Source organism: Chiloscyllium plagiosum, chromosome 8, assembly GCF_004010195.1.
Source record: "Chiloscyllium plagiosum isolate BGI_BamShark_2017 chromosome 8, ASM401019v2, whole genome shotgun sequence".
Lineage (NCBI taxonomy): Eukaryota > Metazoa > Chordata > Chondrichthyes > Orectolobiformes > Hemiscylliidae > Chiloscyllium > Chiloscyllium plagiosum.
Window position 1 is genome coordinate 96,817,756 of NC_057717.1, and position 19,849 is coordinate 96,837,604.

General features: G+C 46.4%; 1 protein-coding gene across 1 annotated transcript in view; it reads left to right on the plus strand.

Moving 5' to 3' along the window:
- Positions 1–19,849, plus strand: part of camsap3 (calmodulin regulated spectrin-associated protein family, member 3) — a 207,499-nt gene that overhangs the window by 149,833 nt on the left and 37,817 nt on the right. The window contains exons 9-11 of the mRNA XM_043695113.1: positions 7,130–7,223; positions 9,516–9,564; positions 12,495–12,571. Of these exons, the coding sequence (XP_043551048.1) occupies positions 7,130–7,223; positions 9,516–9,564; positions 12,495–12,571 (220 nt within the window). The remainder of the gene's footprint in view (positions 1–7,129; positions 7,224–9,515; positions 9,565–12,494; positions 12,572–19,849) is intronic.

Consider the following 19,849-nt stretch of genomic DNA (forward strand, 5'->3'; position numbering starts at 1 on the left):
TGTTCCCGTTGACCACAAACTGGACTGGACCAGTCATATAAACACAGTGGCTACAAAAAGCAGGTCAGAGGCTTAGGAATCCTGCAGAAAGTAACTCCCCTCCTGACACCCCGAAGCCTGTTTACTGTTCGCAAGCACAAGCTTGGAGTGTGTGGAGTTTGCATGTTCTCCCCGTGTCTGCGTGGGTTTCCTCCGGGTGCTCTGTTTTCCTCCCACAGTCCAAAGATGCATCGGTTAGGGTGAATTGGCCATGCTAAATTGCCCACAGTGTTCAGGGATGTGTGGGTGAGATCCATTAGTCAGGGGGAATGTAGAGGAGTAGGGTAGGGGAATGGCTCTGGGTGGGATACATTTTGGAGGGTCAGTGTGGACTTGTTGGGTCAAATGGCCTGTCCCCACACTGTAAGGATTCTATGATCTATGATCATACTCCCTACTTGCCTGGATGGGTGCATCTTCAACAACACTCTAAGCTCAACACCATCCAGGACAAAGCAGCCCCCGCTTGATTGGCACCACATCCACAAGCATCCACTCCCTCCTCCACCGACACTCAGTAGCAGCAGTGCGTACCATCTACAAGATGCACTGCAGAAACTCACCAAAGATCCTTAGACAGCACCTTCCAAACCCATGACCACATCCATCTAGAAGGATGAGGGCAACACTTCGATGGGAATACCATCCCCTGCAAGCCACTCACTTTCCTGACTTGGAAATTTTATTACTGTTTCTTCATTGTCGCTGGGTCAAAATCCTAGAACTCACTCCCTGAGGGCATTGTGGGTCAACCTACAACACAATTGATCAACATTTCTACAGCTCTGTGACCAATCCCCTGAATCTTCAGTGTCCCTGACCCAAGTGCTTCTGATGCTTGCTGTTTTTAATTCCAGTTTCCAGTATCTGCTGTACTGTAGCTTTGTTTAATAGAATCACAGGATCCCTAGTGTGTAGAAACAGGCCCTTCAGCCTATCAAGTCCACACTGACCCTCCGCTCTCCTCTCCTTCGCCCCCCTCCCTTCCTCTCTCTCCTTATTCCTTTATATTTCCGCTGACTACATACCCTATTAGCCTATATTTACCCGTGACTAATGCACCTAATCTGAACACCGTGGGCAATTTAGCATGGCCAATTCACCTGACCTGCAAAACCTTTTGGATCTTGGGAGGAAACTGTAGCACACGGAGGAAACCCATGCAGGCACTGGGAGAATGTGCAAACCTCATACAGACAGTCGCCCGAGGGTGAAATAGAACCTGGGTCCCTGGTACTGGGAGGCAGCAGTGCTAACCACTGAGCCACCATGTTGATCGAGTGGGGAGGGGAAGTGGAGCTCAGGTGAGAGTTTATTGGAGTTTGCACCACAGCCCAGCTACGATCTAGTAACCATGTTGGAAGGGGCTGAATGGCCTCCTGCTGGTCTTGGGGTTTCAGGATCTGTGGCTTTGGGGTGGGGGAGTGACAGAGAGCCCATCAATCCCAGTGTAAAGGAACCTTGAAGTTCGGGAGCCACAAGAAGCTGAGGAACTGTTGTAATGTGAAACAGGCTGAGACAAGAGCTTTTCATCTCCGGCTGGGTCCCATTTATTATTTCAAATGATAGGCTTCATAGGAAGCCACACAGAGATTATAGCCTGAACTACTACTGTCAGAGCTTTGGTGGGGCCCATGCGTCTGCAGAAGAAATACGTTTCTTTTTGCGTGAATTATTGAGGCTCCAACTGATGGTTACACTGCAAAAGGCCGATCAGTAATGCCAAATAAATAAGTGAGGTCTTCCGTGATTGGAATTAACCCCTTGGAGCCTTGACCTGCTCTGGGTTAGCTGTACCGTTGGGGCTCAGTGGAGGCGATTGGATGAGGTACTGGGTGTTCCGACCCTGGCAGTGAGCAGGCGGGTCAGCCCAGTGCCATGGTGAGGTAGGTTCATTAGGTCACTCTGGAGTCTGAAGACTAGCCTCGGTAATGATGACCTTCGGTTCTGCCAGTGATTATTCCCCAAACCTGGCGGGGACTGACATCTGCTGTCTGGTGCTGGTCAGGTCTGAGCAATGTTTGACTCCCAGACATGTGTGTTATGGAATGAGCTGCCAGAGGATGTGGTGGAGGCTGGTACAATTACAGCATTTAAAAGGCATCTGGATGGATGTATGAATAGGAAGGGTTTGGAGGGATATGGGTTGAGTGCTGGCAAAGGGCGGTACGGTGGCTCAGTGGTTAGCACTGCTGCCTCACAGCGCCAGGGTCCCAGGTTCGATTCCAGCCTCGGGCAACTGACTGTGTGGAGTTTGCACATTCTCCCAGTGTCTCCGTGGGGTTCCTCCCACAGTCCAAAGATATGCAGGTCAGGGTGAATTGGCCATGCTAAATTGTCCATGGTGTTAGGTGCATTAATCAGAGGGGGGGTGGGTTACTCATCGGAGGGTCAGTGTGGACTTGTTGTGCTGAAGGGCCTGTTTCCACACTGTAGGGAATCTAATCCAAATTGGAATAGATTAGGTTAGGATATCCATGGTCGGCATGGGTGAGTTGGGCCGAATGGCCTGCTTCTGTGCTGTACATGTCTATGACTCTATGACGCTATGCTTAGCTCAGGAGAGCAATGGCTATGGGCCTTGTTAGTGTGAGACACACTATTCAGAAGGCGGGTAATCTACAATAATTGAGTGGAGAGATCCTGGATGGAGACTGATTCAAGTCGCATGGTGTTGATTGCCTGCTTGGCGCTGGTTTCATGCCCCTGGGCACTGTGCCCCAGTAGCAAACCTTCAGTCTGGGTACCTGGGTGTTTGCAACCTCCAGAGTGTGGGGTGAGGAGCTGCAGTCAATTCAGCGTGCTTCCCACGTTGACTCTCACAAATAGGGATAGAGGGTCAGCCCTCCTCACTACCACCGCCAACATCGCTACCTCAGAGCAAGTCCCCACTGCAGATGGAAGTTTCCCCAAAGACTAAGGTATTGAGGCCAATGAAAGCCTCCCATCCCAGCTCGGCAGTGCAGATCCACGATTGGGTATGGAGCTTGGCAAGCTGCAACTAATTGTATCAGCAAATTCTTTCCAGAACTGTTTTGATTTTATTATTGGTTCAGTAACTATTCTATTGAGCTTCAGAATAGAATCTGCATGCTATTAAGTGCCAGCACAGTTTGCATTGCCAACTGCTGCAAGGCAAGTCTTCCAGCAGATGGTCTTCCTTAATGTAAACCACATTTTCATACTTGAGATTCAGTTTTCGAGGTTTAATTTGAATGTGGCCTGCATTTGAGCAACTTGGTGCTGTGCTAGAGAGGAAGTTCAGGAGACAGAAATTGGCTCGAATCAGGGAGTTGTGGGGGGGGGGGTGGGAATGCATGTCTAAAATTGGCTGGATTTCCCTGGTGCATGGGAATTGTTTTATATCTCACTGAGCAAAGAGCAACAAAGGATGCAGGAGCCAAATAATAACTAAAATCTGAAACTTAAAGCCCATATAGTGCTGGAAGTTCTGTTGCCTACCTGGTGCCAGGATTAAAGTCGACACCACGAGGTTGGAGAGAGAAGAGAGGGATCCTTTTGGTATAACTAACAAAGGAAGGACCTTGGGGAGAGTAGAGAGCAGAGAACTTTTTTTATTTGTCACTGCTACCATTTTACAACTGATAAGTAAAAACAAGACATTGTTCGTCCAAGGTGCTACACGGACAACACAAACTGCACAGTCATACACAAAGTGGCATAAAGTGCGTAAGAAATGCAAAACACGCAAATCACAGTGTAATAAAGGAATGATAATTAATATTCACGATTTGGAGATGCCGGTGTTGGACTGGGGTGTACAAAGTTAAAAATCACACAACACCAGGTTATAGTCCAACAGGTTTAATTGGAAGCACTAACTTTCGGAGCGACGCNNTGCTTCCAATTAAACCTGTTGGACTATAACCTGGTGTTGTGTGATTTTTAACTTTGATAATTAATAGGCATTGTTCTGGCAGCAATTTGAAGTCATGTAAAGAATTTCAGATGGGAAAGAGTCCGATCATACAGTGTTAAGGAACCTGATGGCTTGGGGGAAGAAACCAATGTGTAGTCTGGCCGTGAGACCGAATGCTCAGGTATCTTCTGCCAGATGGCAAGAGGGAGAAGAGTTTGGGTGAGGGGTGTGTGGGGTCTTCCCAATGCTGTTAGCCTTGCGAATGCTGCGTATGTTGTTAAATGTCTATAATGGAGGCAAGAGAGTCCCCCATGGTCTTTTCAGCTGTCCTCACTATCCATTGTAGGGTTTTACGATCTGAGATGGTGCAATTTCTGAACCAAGCAGTGATGCAGCAGCTCAGGGTATTCTCAGTGAACCCTCAGAGGGACCGAGGGGTGCAGGTAGATAATTCCTTGAAGCTTGCATTACATTTAGACAGGATGATTTAAAAGGCATTTAGCACGCTCGCCTTCATTGCTCAGTCCTTTGAGTATAGGAATTGGGTATGTTATGTTGAGGTTGTACAGAATATTCTGGAGTGCTACGTCCAGTTCTGGTCACCCTGTTATAGGAAGGATTTTATTAAGCTGGAGAGGATTCAGAAGAGATTTACCAGGATGGTGCCGGGTGCGGAAGGTTTGATTTGTGAAGATAGGCTGGGACTTTTTTCACTGGAGTATCGGATGATGAGAGACAACCTGAAAGAAGTTTATAAAATAATGAGAGGTATAGATAGACTGAATGGTTAGTTGTCTTTTCCCTCGGGTGAGGGATTCCTCTACTAGGGGGGGTGCATTTTTTAAGCTGAGAGGAGAGAGATTTAAAAAAATACCTGAGGCAATTTTTTTTTTAAACAATGTGGTTCACGTGTGGAATGAATTTCCAGAGGAAATGGTAGATGTGGATACAGTTACAGCATTTAAAAGGCATTTTGATAGATATATGGATAGGAAGGGTTTGGAGGGATATGGCCCTAGAGCAGGCGGTTTAATTTGGGATTATGTTTAGCATGGATGGGTTAGACCAAAGGGTATCGAGATGCGGTGAAAAATATTGTCTTGCGTGCTGTCTAGGCAAATCATACCTTACACAAGTCCATCAGAGTAATCAAACAGGATGCAGAATACCGTGTTACAGCTACAGAGAAGGTGCAGAGAAAGATTAAGTCTGATATGAGTTTGTGGGTCTGATCGCAGCGGGGAAGAAGCTGTTCTTGAATCTGTTGTGTTCTCAAACTACTTGTATCTTCTGCCCGATGGAAGAGTGTATAAGCCGGGTGGGAGGGGGTCTTTGATGTTAGCCGCTTTCCCGAGGCAGCGGGAAATGTAGACGGAGTCAACGGATGGAAGGCTGGTTTGTGGGATGGCCTGGGTCACATTCACAACTCTGTAGTTTCTGGTGGTCTTGGGCGGAGCAGTTGCCCTACCACACAGTGATGCATCCAGATAGGATGCTTTCTCTGGTGCATCGATAAAAATTGGTGAGAGTAATTGTGGACGGGCTGAATTTTCTTCGCCTCCTGAGAAAGTAGATGATGTGCTCCACATCGATCGAAACAATGTCAACAAGATTGGAAAGGAGGTTCTGGAGAAGGATTTTGAGGCATTATGAGGTAAGTTTAATAAAGCACACCCTCCGAAGTAGCAATCCTAGGAGTACTACAGGCAGAAGATCTTTTTATCCCAACATCCAAAAACCGAAAAGCTCTGAAATCCGAAGGTTCTTCTGTGAAGTTTCTTTCTCAATAAGGTTGTTTGATAAGCAAACAGTCAACCCAAGTTGACACCCACTGGATGTGTGTCACTCAGATGTGACATGGGGGGGGCATGCCCAAACACATTCATTCTTAGAAGTCTGCTCCTCCAGAGAGATTTTTAAACATTTCTCCATCAAACTGTCACTTATTCTGAAAACCAAAGAATTCCGAAAAACAGCTGGTCCCGAGCACTTCGGATAAAGCACCACGGGCAAATGGCTCAGGGAAGATTTAAGTCAGGAAGTTACATGCCTGGCTTAAAGGTTAACTGGGATGGAATACGTCTCAGGTCATGGGACACTGGCACCAACGTTGGGATAGAATGGCGCTGTTCTCGGTGGATGGGCTTCACATGACCCATACTGGATCCGTTGTCCGGGGCGGATCGAATAACTAGGGCTGTAGAGAGGGCTTGAAACTTAGTAGGGGAGGAAAGGTCTGGCACTATTGCCTGGCAACTGTTTCAATGATGCCCAGAGTGGGACAGGAAGGAACACTAAAGTGTGCAAGCATAAATCAACAACAAACAAGATCCAAGGAGTAAAAGCAAAATAGGTCTTAAATGCACATAGTATTCAGAGCAAAAGAAAATAATTAATAGTGCAAATGGAAATTAATGGGGATGAATAGCCTCCAACTGTGGCTCAGCGGTTAACACTGCTGCCTCACTGCGCCAGAGATCCAGGTTCGATTCCAGCCTCGGGCGACTGTCTGTGTGAAGTTTGCACGTTCTGCCCCTTGTGTCTGTGTGAGTTTCCTCCGGGCGCTCCGGTTTCCTCCCACAGTCCAAAGATGTGCAGGTTTGGGGTGGATTGGCTAGACTCTTTGGAGAGTTGATGTGGACTCGATGGCCTGCAGGAATTCTCCGATACTGTCCCGTATCCATTCTGTGAATGCACTTCCCTCACCTGGCCCGGTGTGTTAAACAGGGAGGGGTGTTTCTGATGGGGACGATTGAGGGATCAATGTTGATCAGGCTGTGGCGTGGAATCCCTTCACACCGAATTGAACAAACAAATGGAGCGTGAGTTTAAAACTTCATCTGAAATCTTGGCAATTAATCTCCCTCTGCCTTGAAAAATATTCACTGACCCTGCCCCTACAATTAAGAGCTCTCTATAAGTTGGCACAAAAGCTTTGTCTCACTGGTACGCCGTTGTTTCCTGTTGTGAGGAGAAACCAGAGGCTTGGGGTTAAGCCCAAAGTCTTGTGAATGTTACTGAGGAGTCTGGAGTTTTGCTCCATGGTCTTTCAGGACGTTAAAGAGCATCTTTCCCTCTCTGCCGCAGACATATACCCTGCCTGAAGGACCGGCAAACCTGATGAAGCAAACAGTTATTTCTCGTCGATTGGAGAGATCGGAAAGGATGATTTTCAATTCACAAGTCTCTTTTTGTCTCTCCTCTTGACAGATTAACATCTTGACGTTTGTAGCTGAGCTGTTCTGGTGGTTTGAAGTCCTGAAGCCAGAGTTTGTTCGACCAAGAGAGATTCCGGATCTGGACGGTATGGGATTAATGTTAATGTTACTCCTCAGCTTTACCATGGTAACGAGCCGCTTGTGTAGGAAGTGTCCACATGAGACATTCATTGAGGAAATGTGAAAGTAGCTTTCCTTCACGAGATTATGATGTTACAATCCTGACCAATGTTTGTGATTAATGGGTGAAATACTTCAGTCAATGTTGGGCAACAGTCGGTTTATGACCTAATTAAAAGCTGACTTTTCATTGTGTATTTTAGTCACAATGAAACATGATCTTAGCTTGGAGGTAAAGATCCTGATTGATTTATTGCACCAAAGAATGTTGATGTTAAGAGACCTTCACTGTTTAAATCGATTCATCAGAGAGAGGGAGTGGGGCTTATACCGAAGGAGTGTTTGCAGAACAAGATCGCAGAATGGGATTAGATCCAAAAAAGAAATTCCAGCTCATTTCATTGCCATGTACAATCCCCCTCTGCCTTCTCTCCCACCCATCCAAACCATGTTTGTGCTACGGGATGGATCACTTTCTGTCCAAGGATTCCCTCTGGCAAGAAACATGCTCCTTGTTAGATTCTGTTCCATACTGGAGCTTAAAAGGTTAAATTGCGAGGACGGTTTGGGAAAAACTTAACTATCATCCTCTGAATTTACAAGTCTGAAAGTGATCCAGTTGAGGTCTTCCAGATGATAAAGGGCTTTGATTTGAGTCGCTAGACAGATTTTATTTTCTCTCTCGGTGGGAGAGGCCAGGGACACTGGGGGATATCCTACAGTTCAAGCCAGGAATGAAATCCAGAGGCATTTTTCCACAGGCAATTCTGGGATACTCATCTCCCAAAAAGGTTGGGGCTGCTGTGGAAGAGCTGAAACTCAGAGCTGTGATTGATTCCTTTTTATAACATTGATGTGTCACGTAAGGGAAGGATTGTCTGTCTGTGGTCTAATTGAACAAAGAACAGGATTGAAGGGTTGAATGGCCTATTCCTGTGTTCATCTCAATCAGTCACAAGGAAATAAAGCATGTGGAAGGTGACGTGCCTGATTGAGAGCTTGGGCGTGGAGGATTAAGGGAGCTTTTGGCGCATACTCAAGCCAATTTAGTGCGGAATTCAAAAGAAAACCTCAATATTTTCTTGCTTCCCCAGTATCATGTTCACTGGGCTTGAGAGAAAAGTGTCCCAAATGACTTTTTTTACAAAGGCGTTGTTGATTGACTGACTACCTGAAGAGACCTCTAGGAATATAGAGACAGGGCAGCAAGGTGGTTTGACATCTTTGGAGAAACTCAACTGGACTTGCTACATAAACACAGTGACTACAAGAGCAGGTCAGTGGCTAGGAATACTGCAGTGAGTAACTCACCTCCTGACTCCCCAAACCCTGTCCTCCACCTACAAGGCACAAGTCAGGAGTGTGATGGAATACTCCCCACTTTCCTGGATGGGTGCAGCTCCAACAACACTCGAGAAGCTTGACACCATCCAGGGTAGAGCAGCCTTTGGTACTGCATCCACTCCCTCCACCACTGGCGCTGTGTGTACTATCTACAAGATGCAGTGCAGACATTCACCAAGGATCCTTAGGCAGCACCTTCCAAAATCCACAACCACTCCTACCTAGAAGGACAAGGATAGCAGATACATGGGAGCACAACCAAATTCCCCTCCACGCCACTCGCTATCCTGAATTGGAAATACATTGCCGTTCCTTCAGTGTCGCTGGGTCAAAATGCTGGAATTCCCTCCCTAAGGTCATTGTGGGTCTACCTACAGTGCAGGGATTGCAAAAAGACGCTCGCCACCACCTTCTGAGGGAGCAACTAGGAAAGGCAATAAAAGCTGGGCCCAGCCAGCGATGCCCACATCCCACAAGTGAATCGAAAACATTATTAAAGATAAAGTAGGTCAATCCCTGATAGAATGGCAGAGCGGACTTTGACCCTACAGTTTCTCTAGTGTTCTGATCTTGGGCTTGAGGTGATTTGGCCGATGATCTCGGCTGCCCCCACAATCCAGTGTTAGATGAAACATTATCACATTAGAAATCCATCTGGGTGGAGGAACAACCATTTGAGTCCCATTTTAAAGTGGGGTGTGTTGTAGGGGCTGAGTGTTTTAGGGTGAGAATTGGAAGGGAAGCCCATGTATTGGAATAAATCACTCTCTACATCAGGGGCTGTCTGAAAAACTGCAGGGTCGATGCACCCGGAAGTGATTCTCTCCATCCAGCGAGAGTGCTGACCCTTGTTGCTGTGTAGGTCATTTTGTAATATCCTGTCCCAGGAATTGACCAAATTACTTCTGTTTCAGATGCTTCCAGAAGCGGATCTGACACCCCCTCGGGGGCCGAAAACACCAGGTAAGCCTTTGCTTCCATCTGACATGTGACCTCTTTGGGGGTGGACCGGGAGGCAGTGTCATAGCCGTTGACCGTCACTGGCCAGACTGGCATTCTGGAATTTTCCATCTCTCAGTGCAGAAGACAGCCATTGGGTCTGCTGACTGCAAAAGAGCAATAAGACCATAAAAGCACAAATTAGGCCATTCAGCCCATTGCATCTGCTCTGCCATTTGACACGGCTGATAGGTTTCTCAACCCCATTTTCTTGCTTTCTCCCTCGTAACCTTTTGATCCCCCTTGGCCATCGAGATAAGACGTAGGAGCAGAAATTGGGCCATTTGGCCCATTGAGTCAAACACGCCATTCGTCCCAGACGGGATTATACCCACAATTCCTGGCTTAGGATGCCAGTGCCATAGCCACTTGGCTGTTCATTCACTAGTCCTCCCCTGGTGGGGAATTGAACCCCTCTCCGGCAGGACAAGTAGGATACTACCACTGACCTGCTGAGGACTACCGTGGCCCAGCATTTTGTCTTTTTATCCCTCCCCTCTTTTTATGAAAATAATTTCTTTTGAAATCATTAGAGGGTAAAATATTGTTTAGTGTGTGACATGGTAATTGAAGAGTCTGAAGTACAGGCCAAAAAGGCCTGTAACTTAAAGACCGGACGCCATGTTTTACTTGTCACATTTAGCTCTGTGTTTATTGCCCGTTCCCATGACAATGCAGTGAAGCGTTACCATTCTGGCCTTGTCCATTTGAATTTTGTCTGGTTTAGTTTCCAAGTGCAACATCCATCGAACTGTGCCCAAGTTCTGGTATCTATTAATGCCAGAGTGAAATGGAATATCAGTGATAGTGGAAACCGTCTATCATAGAATCTCCCACAGTGTTGAATCAGGCCATTTGGCCCAATGGGTCCACACAGAGCAGCATCCCACCCAGACCCATCCCCCTTTATCCTTGTATTCCCCATGGCTAACTCTCCTAGCCTGCACATCCCTAAACACTATACGGGCAATTTTGGCATGGTCGAACTGCCTAACCTGCACATCTTTGGACTGTGGGAGGATACCGGCGCACCCAGCAGAAACCCACGCAGACACAGGGAGAGCGTGCAAACTCCACACAGACAGTCGCCCGAGGCTGGAATCGAACCCAGGTCCCTGGGTGGAGAGGGAAGTATAAATAAATCCAAACGGTTAACATTGCCAAAGCCAGTCGTTTAGTTGAAATGTGCATAAAGTTTAGCATGAAGCTTCAAAGAGGGTCAAAGTTGGAGTGAAGTGGCAGCATTTCACAGTCTATATTTGATGTATTGAATGTAAAGAAATTGGGATTGTGGGTGTTTTTTTGTCGGGGGGGGATGTGTGGAGGAGGAGGTTAGGAAAAGAGTACATCTGAACACAGAGGAATCTTGAAACCCAAGTGTGTTTTGGGCAATATGTCGATGCCTGGAGAATACAGACTGCCCGTTACTGCACACTCCTCTTCCCCCCCACCCCCCCCAGTATGTGACTGCGGGGGCTGAGGGGAAACTGTGTATCTGCTGCTTTGTCGAATTCCTACCGGCTGTGTTTTTGAAAATTGCATCTCACCCATGACCTGCAATTGCTCAGTGCTTCGTTCAACATAAATGTTATTGTAAAAACAGATGTCTCTTAAGTTACACATTCGCAGTGAGCTGAAAGAGCCTAGGAATTACTTCCAAATTGACAGCTCAATTTAAGCAGAAGCAAGTCATTACAAGGTCCTATTTCCAGCCCCTCCTGAAATAAAAACAGACAGTGCTGGAAAGCTCAGCAGGTCTGGCAGTATCTGTCGACCGAGAGAGAGAGAGAGAGTGTGTTTGTGTTTTGAGTCCAATATGATTCCTTCAAAACAGCCTCTTGGTCTTTGATTTTACACCATCAGCCCCTTTAACAACAAATTGCTTTGACCTTTCTCGTTGAACTGGGCCGGTATCTGTTGTCCATCTGAGACCGGCTAGACTTTGGCACGATGTGGTTTTAAAATTAGATATGTGTCCATGCCCCATGTTGCCATGAACGGGAATCTGGTGAGAGTTGGCATTTGCTGCCCAAGCCTCGTCACCCCGCGAGGATGGCGATGGGTATTCTTGAACTAGCTGAGGCCTCTTGTGACACTCGCACAAGAGCTTCGGGTGAAAATTGTCATTTCTTCAGTGTCTCTTTGATGATGTGATCAAAGCCGGAGAACGTTACGGGCTTTTCACCCAACAACGCTCTTCTGTTTGGAAAAGGACATGCTCATTGAATGAATTCAGCTCGTTGTGTTGACGTTTATGGTGTGTCTAGTGCGTACTGTATTCGCAATTGGCTCGTTTTGACTGGCCTCCCAACTTTGCACCCTCTGCACGGTTTGAGCTCATACAGAGCTCTGCCCTTGGCCATGGGCATCAGCCCCTGCACCCGCTGACCCACTCAGGTTCAATCTCGCAGCACCACCTTCAATTTTAAGCCTCTAATCCTGGTGTGTTCCGATCCCTATCCCTGCAGTCTGCGTGCACCATCCTGTGCCCTGTAAATCTCGGGTGAACCTGATTTCCAAGTACGTTCTGTTCTGTTTCAGACCCATTCTGAGGAAGGACCCAAAACGTTAACTCCGATTCCTCTCCGCCAGACCTGCTGAGCAATTTCTGTTTTTGCTTCTGATTTCCAAGCTTCTCCTTCCCACCTCTCTCATTCCCCCCCCCCCCCCCCCCCCCCACCCCATGCTAAGCTCTGGAATCCCCTCCCTAAGCGCCGATCACCTTCTCTTTAAGATGCTCAGTGGAGTGTTCCATCCCAGCGTCTCGTGATTTGGAAGTTGTGTTGTGAAGGCAGCAATAATCATTTTGCCCAGGCGGCTTAGTACCTGGTGAAGCTGTTGCTGACATGGTGGTTTATTGTGGTCACTGATTGTAAACTCTCTGCTTGTTTCAGTCGATTACCAGCATTCCTCCTGAAGCAGCCCTTCCTGCCTGTGATCCAACAAACGTCCCCTTCGCAAAGCAGCTCAGGTAATGGGAGGTCTTTGATTAATGCAGATAAATGCGGGGTGTTGCATTCTGGTAAAATAAGCTAGGGCAGGGCCTGTACAATTAATGAAAAGGCCCTGGGTCATGTTGCAGATGTAGCCATGTCATGATCTAGCCGTTCAGGTCTTTGAAATTTGCGTCACATATGGGCAGGGTAGTTAAGGCGTTTAGTTTACCTTCATTGCTCAGACGTTTTTGAGTAATGGAGTTGGGACGTTATGTTGAGGTTGAACAGGACATTGGTGAGGCCTCTTCTGGAGCACTGTGTCCAGTCCTGGTCACCCTGTTATAGGGAGGGTATTATTAAACTGCAGAGGGTTCAGAAAAGATTTACCAGGATGTTACCGGGAATGGAGGGTGTGAGATATTAAAAATAGCCTGGAAAGGCTGGCATCTTTTTCACTGGAGCCGTAGGAGATTGGGGGTGACGTTATAGAGGTTTATAAAATCATGAGGGGCAGAGGTAAGGTGAACGGCAGGTGTCTTTTCCCTGGAGTGGGGGATTTCAAAATCAAAGGGCATGTTTTTAAGACGAGAGGCGAAAGTTTTTAAAAAGGACATGTGGGGCAATTTTTTTACCCAGTGAGTGGTTCACACGTGGAAGTGATGGATGAGGGTACAGTTTAAAAGACATTTGGATAAGTTCATGAGTGGGAAAGGTTTGGAGGGATATGGGTCAGGAGCAGGCAGGTGGGACTAGTTCATTTTGGGAACTAGTGGTGTGGTCGGTATGGACTGAAGGGTCTGTTTCCTTGCTGTTTGACTCTGACTCACTGCCAGGGACAGTGGACAAGGATCCACTGCAGATTCGAGTTTAATTTTCTGGGCAGCAGCCAAGGAGAAAAATGACCTGTTAATGTTATTATTTGAATAATGAGTTACTATCATTTTTATTCCATGAAGACTGACAGAGCGCGAAGCCCGTAGAGGCAATTGGCTGCAGGATAAAACTGCAGGAGTACAGCCAACTTTAGTCATGTAATTTTGGCAGTATAGACTAGATAGGCAGAAGAGCCTCTCCTATACTGGATGATTCCAGAGTTGGTGGTCCGGGCCTTAATGACCCATCAGTGGAAGCCAACTCTTGCTCTTTCTGGTCACAACTTGGGGGAAGAATTAAACAGCTTGCTCTTGGAAGGAGTTTCCTGTGTGTAAATGGGCTGTTGTGTTGCCCCATAGTAGATCAGTAATACACTACACTTGGAGAAGACCCTGAGATCAAACCAACTAGGTACAAATGCAATCCTAATCCTTTTCCTTTCCCAGTTGAAAACCGCAATTATCCAAAGCCTTTCCTCTGCTGCTCGGTCGCTGATTCCTGAAATCCGGGTGAAGTTACGGAGTGGTTTTCTCAGCGGGGCCTAACCTATCGTTGAGAATAATCCCATTTTCTAACACTGTGATTCTCCCAAATTGTAACTGAGCAGCCAGTGATGTTTGATGCTGTTACTGAGTTTGCGTTATGTTTCATGTTTATCTGTTGTTGCAATGCCTGCAGTTCATTGATGAATAGAGTGCTGGAGTTAGCAGTGATTTCAGAAATCCATTTCATTGTGGCCCCCAGGCTGCTTGCAGCTATATTGTGACAGTTGACATGGTAAAATTGAATGGGGTGTGTTAACCAGGTGTCTACTATACTTCGAGAGGAATGCTCTTGACTCTCAAATGAGGAAATTCAAATCTCGCTTCATCACTGATGCTGCCTCAGTGAAGGACTGTGGTTTTGTCCAAAATGATGCTCTTCATTCCCGTGGTGGTGTTTGAACCTCCAACCTTCTGACTTGGATGAAATGTGTGCTACTGACTAACTGCATCCCTTTGCTCCTGACCTCATTACAACCTTGATCCACGCATGGACCAAACAGCTGAAGGCTGGAAGAGAGGTGGCAGGGACCATCCTTGACTGTGTGTGGCATCAAGACCGTCCAACAGAGCAGGAGCTGGTTGGGGGATGGTAGGAGACACTAAGTGTTGGAGTCATGGCTGGCACAAAAGATGGTTGTGGTTGTTGGAGGTCAGTCATCTCAGCTCCAGGACATGTCTGCAGGAGTTCCTCGGGATAGTGTCCCAGGACCAACTATCTTCATCAGTGACCTTCCTTCCATCATAAGGAGATATGCAATGTTCAGCACCATTCACCACTCCTAAGTAGTCCATGTTCAACTGCAACAAGATCTGGCCACCAGTCTGGTTTGCGCTGGTATGTGGCACAAAAATGTTAATTGCTACTTAAGTCCCAGGGTCGAGAGTGTGGTGCTGGAAAAGCCCGGCAGGTCAGGCAGCATCGAAGGAGCAGGAGAATCAACGTTTTGGGCATAAGCCATTCATCAGGAATGAGGCTTTTGAGCTGGAGGGTGCTGAGTGATAAATGGGAGGAGTGGGTGGGGTGGGGGGGATGGTAGCTGTTGAGAAAGCGATAGGTGGATGAAGGTGAGGGAGAAGGTGAAAAGTTGGGGGTGGTGGAGGTGGAGTGGATAGACGGGAAAGGTGATGGACAGGTCAGGAGGGCGGTGCTGAGTGGAGGCTTGGGACTGGGATAATGTGGGGGGAGGGGCAACGAGGATATGGGTGAAATCCACATTGATCCCGTGTGGTTGGAGGGTCCCAAGGCGGAATATGAGGCGTTTCTCCTCCAGACGTCGGGTGGTAACGGTTTGGCAGTGGAGGAGGCCAGGACCTTCATGTCCTTGGTAGAGTGGGAGGGGAAGTTAAAAAAGTGTTCAGCCACAGGTTGGTGGGATTTTGCTTAATGTCTATTCTCTGGAACTCCAGAGATTAATTCTTCTCTTTTATTGGGATTTCTGCTTTATTCATTCCTGATGAAGGGCTTTTTGCCCGAAACGTCGATTCTCCTGCTCCTCGGATGCTGCCTGACCTGCTGTACTTTTCCAGCACCACACTCGCGACTCTGATCTCCAGTATCTGCAGTCCTCATTTTCCCTACTGAAGTCCCAGGCAATGACCAACTCTGACAAGAGCGAATTTAACCATCTGCCCATGTCATACAGAGACATTTCTGTCACTGAATCCCTCTCTGTGGGTTACCATTACTAGAAATTGAACTGAACTTGCTACATCAATAATGGTGGTGTAATAATAGACAGGAGAAGGTCAGAGACTGGGCATACTGCAATAACTCATCACCTGACACCTCAAGGCAAGTCAGGAGTGGGAAGGAATACTCCCCACTTGCCCTGGATGGTGCAGCTCCAACAAACACTCAAGAAGCTTGACACTATCCAGGAGAAAGCAGTCTGCTTGATTGGCACCACATCCACGCATGCTCAATCCCTCCACCACCAACACTCAGTAGCAGCAGTATGTACTAGATGTGCTGCAGAGATTCGCCAACACTCCTTGAACAGCACCTTCCAAACCCATGACCACTTCCCTTAGAAGGACAAGAGCAGCAGATACATAGGAACACCACTCGCTGCAAGTTCCCCTCTGAGGCCACTCACCATCCTGACTTGGAAATATGTCACCGTTCACTCGGTGTTGCTGGGTCAAAATCCTGGAATTCCTTCCCTAAGGGCATTATGGGGGTATCTCCCACCCCGTGGATTTTGCAGATCACGAAAGCAGCTCACTGCCAATTCTCCAGGGCAACTGGAGCTGGGGAACAAATCCCGTGAAAGAATAAAGTTTAAAGTTCCAGGCTGATTCTCCAAACGATGTGGTCCTCCAAGTTTAGAGTCAGACGTGGGGCTAATCCACATCAAAATATTGTTAGTCACTGCCTGTCCCACATCACACAACCTCTCCCACTGTCAGTACACCCTTTGCACTGTAGAAAGAAATTTGACTTGAAGCATCTTATTCTGTGGAGGAGTTGGTACCTGACAGTCAGGGTGGTGCGGTCTGTGTGTGCGTGTTGACAACTCTAACCTTTTCTGTGGTTGCAGTTTGTCATTACAGCAGCTCAATTGAATTACCTTTGGTACTCGCTATTAACTCTCCATTATTCTATAATTACAACCTTGTATTATGGTCTTCCACACCCACGGAAAACACTCTGCAACAATTGAGCAAACCAAAAAAAACAAAGTTACATGACTAACAACCTGATGATGACATCTTTTTCTTTTGACTGCATGAGTGAGTTCTGCTTGGTTATGCCAGCTATGTATAACGCAACATTCACAACCTAAGACCAAAAAGCTTAACATCTTTGCTCACTCTTTTTTCCCCCCCCACCACATAATTTGTCTTCCTGTGTTCATGTCTTCACCGAAACCTTGTTTAGAATGTGTCGATCTACAATTACAGTCTTACATGGGCCGTTTTTGTAATGTGTGTGTCTCTTTGTGTATAAATCAGACATTTTTAAATAAGGAAATACCAAACAATGATTAGAATGAATGCCTTTAGTAGAGACTAAATTATGTTTCCATGATCTGATCTAATTATTGCTTCCTGGCATTCAATACTGCAGGAGATTGTCTGGTATCTGATAAGAACTATACAATGTATCTATACTTCTCCCCTCCAACGTAAAGAAATATTTGTGTTTGTTAAGCATTTTTCCCAAACATCAAAGCATCAACTAATATTTCTGTTGTTGTAATGCAGGAAGCAGCCATTTTGTGTTTTACTCTGTTTGATGTGACATTGAGGGATTGGCCAGTTTCTTCAAAATGCTATTCTGGGATCTTTCTGTTCAGTCAGGTCAAAAGAGAAGAAGCTCTTGTCTGAAATAAGATGTAGCTTATTGCATTAATGCATCAGTATAGCAGAAAGGGATGACTGGTTTCTGATGCAGAGTGATGCCAACAGCATGGGTTCAAGTCCCACACTGGCTGAGGTTACCATGAGGTAATCTGAGGTGTGGTAACACTTGGGTTAAACCACCAACTGTTGTCTGTTAACTGAGTTAACTGTTTAACTGAGAGCGCAGTATGGTCTTGACATGGCAGTGGCCTGTCGGTCTTGATGTTTGGCGTACATGTGTGTACTAAAGACCAGTGAGACCTAGAACCAAGAGGTGAGAGTACCTCCAACTGTGCCCCAGTTTGAGTTTGACAGGAACTTGCCTGACAAAGCTGCAGGATGAGTAAATGTGCGCTCTGTGCCATGTTGTGTTGTTCCTCACACTTTTTTTTTTGTTTTGTGTTTGGTGGGATGTGAACTTAATATCTTTTGCAAGGATGCGAATGAAAGTCAACTCAACTGGATGTTGAAGTGATTAGTTCTCCATTGGAGACACAAGTCAGCAGCCCTGAGATGACATCCCTGCTCCAACCAGACCCACATCTATTGTGTGAAGATGGGAAGTCTGATACCTGTCTGCAAAGTAGTGATGGCTGAAAACTATTGCCTTTCTTAATGACTGCGTTTTACTTTGAAAAGTTTCTTCAAAGAAGCTAGAACTGTTGGAGACAGTGTGTTTTGGCACAATTATAATAATCTCTTTGAACATATTAAAGGGAGACCTGTTCTTGTTTAAAGCTAGTGTGTGGTCCTTATATTTTGATAAGCAATGGTTTTTGAGTGTTGGGATAGGACTGTAAAAGCATCAGCCTACGAAGATAATTGAACTGTTGCCATGGTTCCCCCTCCTCCCCCCACTCTATTAAGGAAATCTGTTAATATTTGTTAGCACTTTTTCCCCCTTTACTTCACCCACAGAGTATTCAGATTCCAGTCTGCTCCAAACTCTGACCAAGGCCAGTTACACTTGGAGCAGAGAACTGTATGGCACAGGAACAGGCCCTTCGGCCCACAGTGTAGTGCTGGACATTACACCAAATTAAACTAATCCCTTATGTCTGCCCTTTGGTCCATATCACTCCATTTCTTGCCATATTCGTGTGCTTATCTAAAAGTCCCTCAAATGGCCCTATCATATTTTCCCCAACTCCTCATGGTTTGTGCCAAAAACCTGAAACTAAGGTTGCCTTTCCAGACAGGCAGAGCACAGAGAGAGCAGCCTGGCATCGCCCAGCTCTCTCACTGTCGTGCCATAGACTCGCACCACTGCCGACCTTTTGAAAGGTATATAAGGTATATTTGATGCTGTCATCTCCCTTTGTAAATTGGTATCTTGAAAAGCGAGACCTGTGTGGGAGAGAGAAGTCACCTGGTAGCCTAAAGAAAAGAAGCTCTTGTCTTAAGTAAGGTGTTGTTTATTGCCTTCATGCATTGGGATAGCAGAAAGGGGTGGCTGGTTTGTGATGCAGAGTATGCCAGTTCCCACGCCAGCTGAGGTTACCATGAGAGACACTTCTCAACCTCTCCCCTTGCCTGAGACAGCTGCCAGTTGTCTCTCCAATGACAGAGAGCAGCCTTATCATCAGCTAAGACTACGATGACTACCATTTTTCCTGACAAAAGGCTTATGCTTGAAACGTCGACTCTGCTGCTCCTCGGATGCTGCCTGACCTGCTGTGCTTTTCCAGCGCCACACTTTTTAACTCTGACTCTCCAGCATCTGCAGTCCTCAATTTTTCCCTGTATAATAGACCTTGTTACTGGCAGATACCATGATAGCAAGTCTAACTCTTTCAAGAGCTAGAACTATTCTGTCTTTAAGTCTGTATGGTGCGATCATATTGGCTGGTGCTTAATGCACTCCTCAGCAATAGCCCCCTGAATTGATTTAGCTTTATCGTCACCTGTACTCTCATGAGTACAGTTACAAGTCTACAAGTTGCCACTTACAGTGCCATATTGGGTACAGAGGAACCTAGGGACAGGTACAAATTGTCTTGAGTACAAACTCTTAGGGAAGAAATAAAAAGTTTAGCATTGCAGGTATTCAAACGTACAAAATCTCAGTAATAACTTAGAAAGAAAAATGAAATAAAATGTTCAGGATAACAGTTGTTCCAAGAAAAAAAGTAATAGAGAGAAAAGATTTTAAGACCGAGTGTAAATTTCTGAGTGGTCCACCATATACACCAGCTGGACAGTAGCCATTTGGAATGACGTACAGGGTGCAGAAGTGACCATTTTTGTCAAAGTTTTGATATTTTGTGACCCACAGCCAGATCTTTACTGATCTGCAATATGGCCGCTGCCTGTGAGGAAGGGAACATTTCCAGTGTTCCTTTTGGTTACTGCCCAGTTGCCACTGGCACCAGGTTAGCCAAATTGGGTTGGGCTTCATTGCAGCAATCCCATTGGCTGGTAGAGGGTCAGTTGATGTGTGCCTGAACATTGAGCCAAAAAGGTCAACATTTGAGCTGTTCCTCTGTTTGAATGTAAGTGTTAACCTGTATTTCTTGTGGTGGTACTGACTTGATGGGCTGAAGGGCCTCT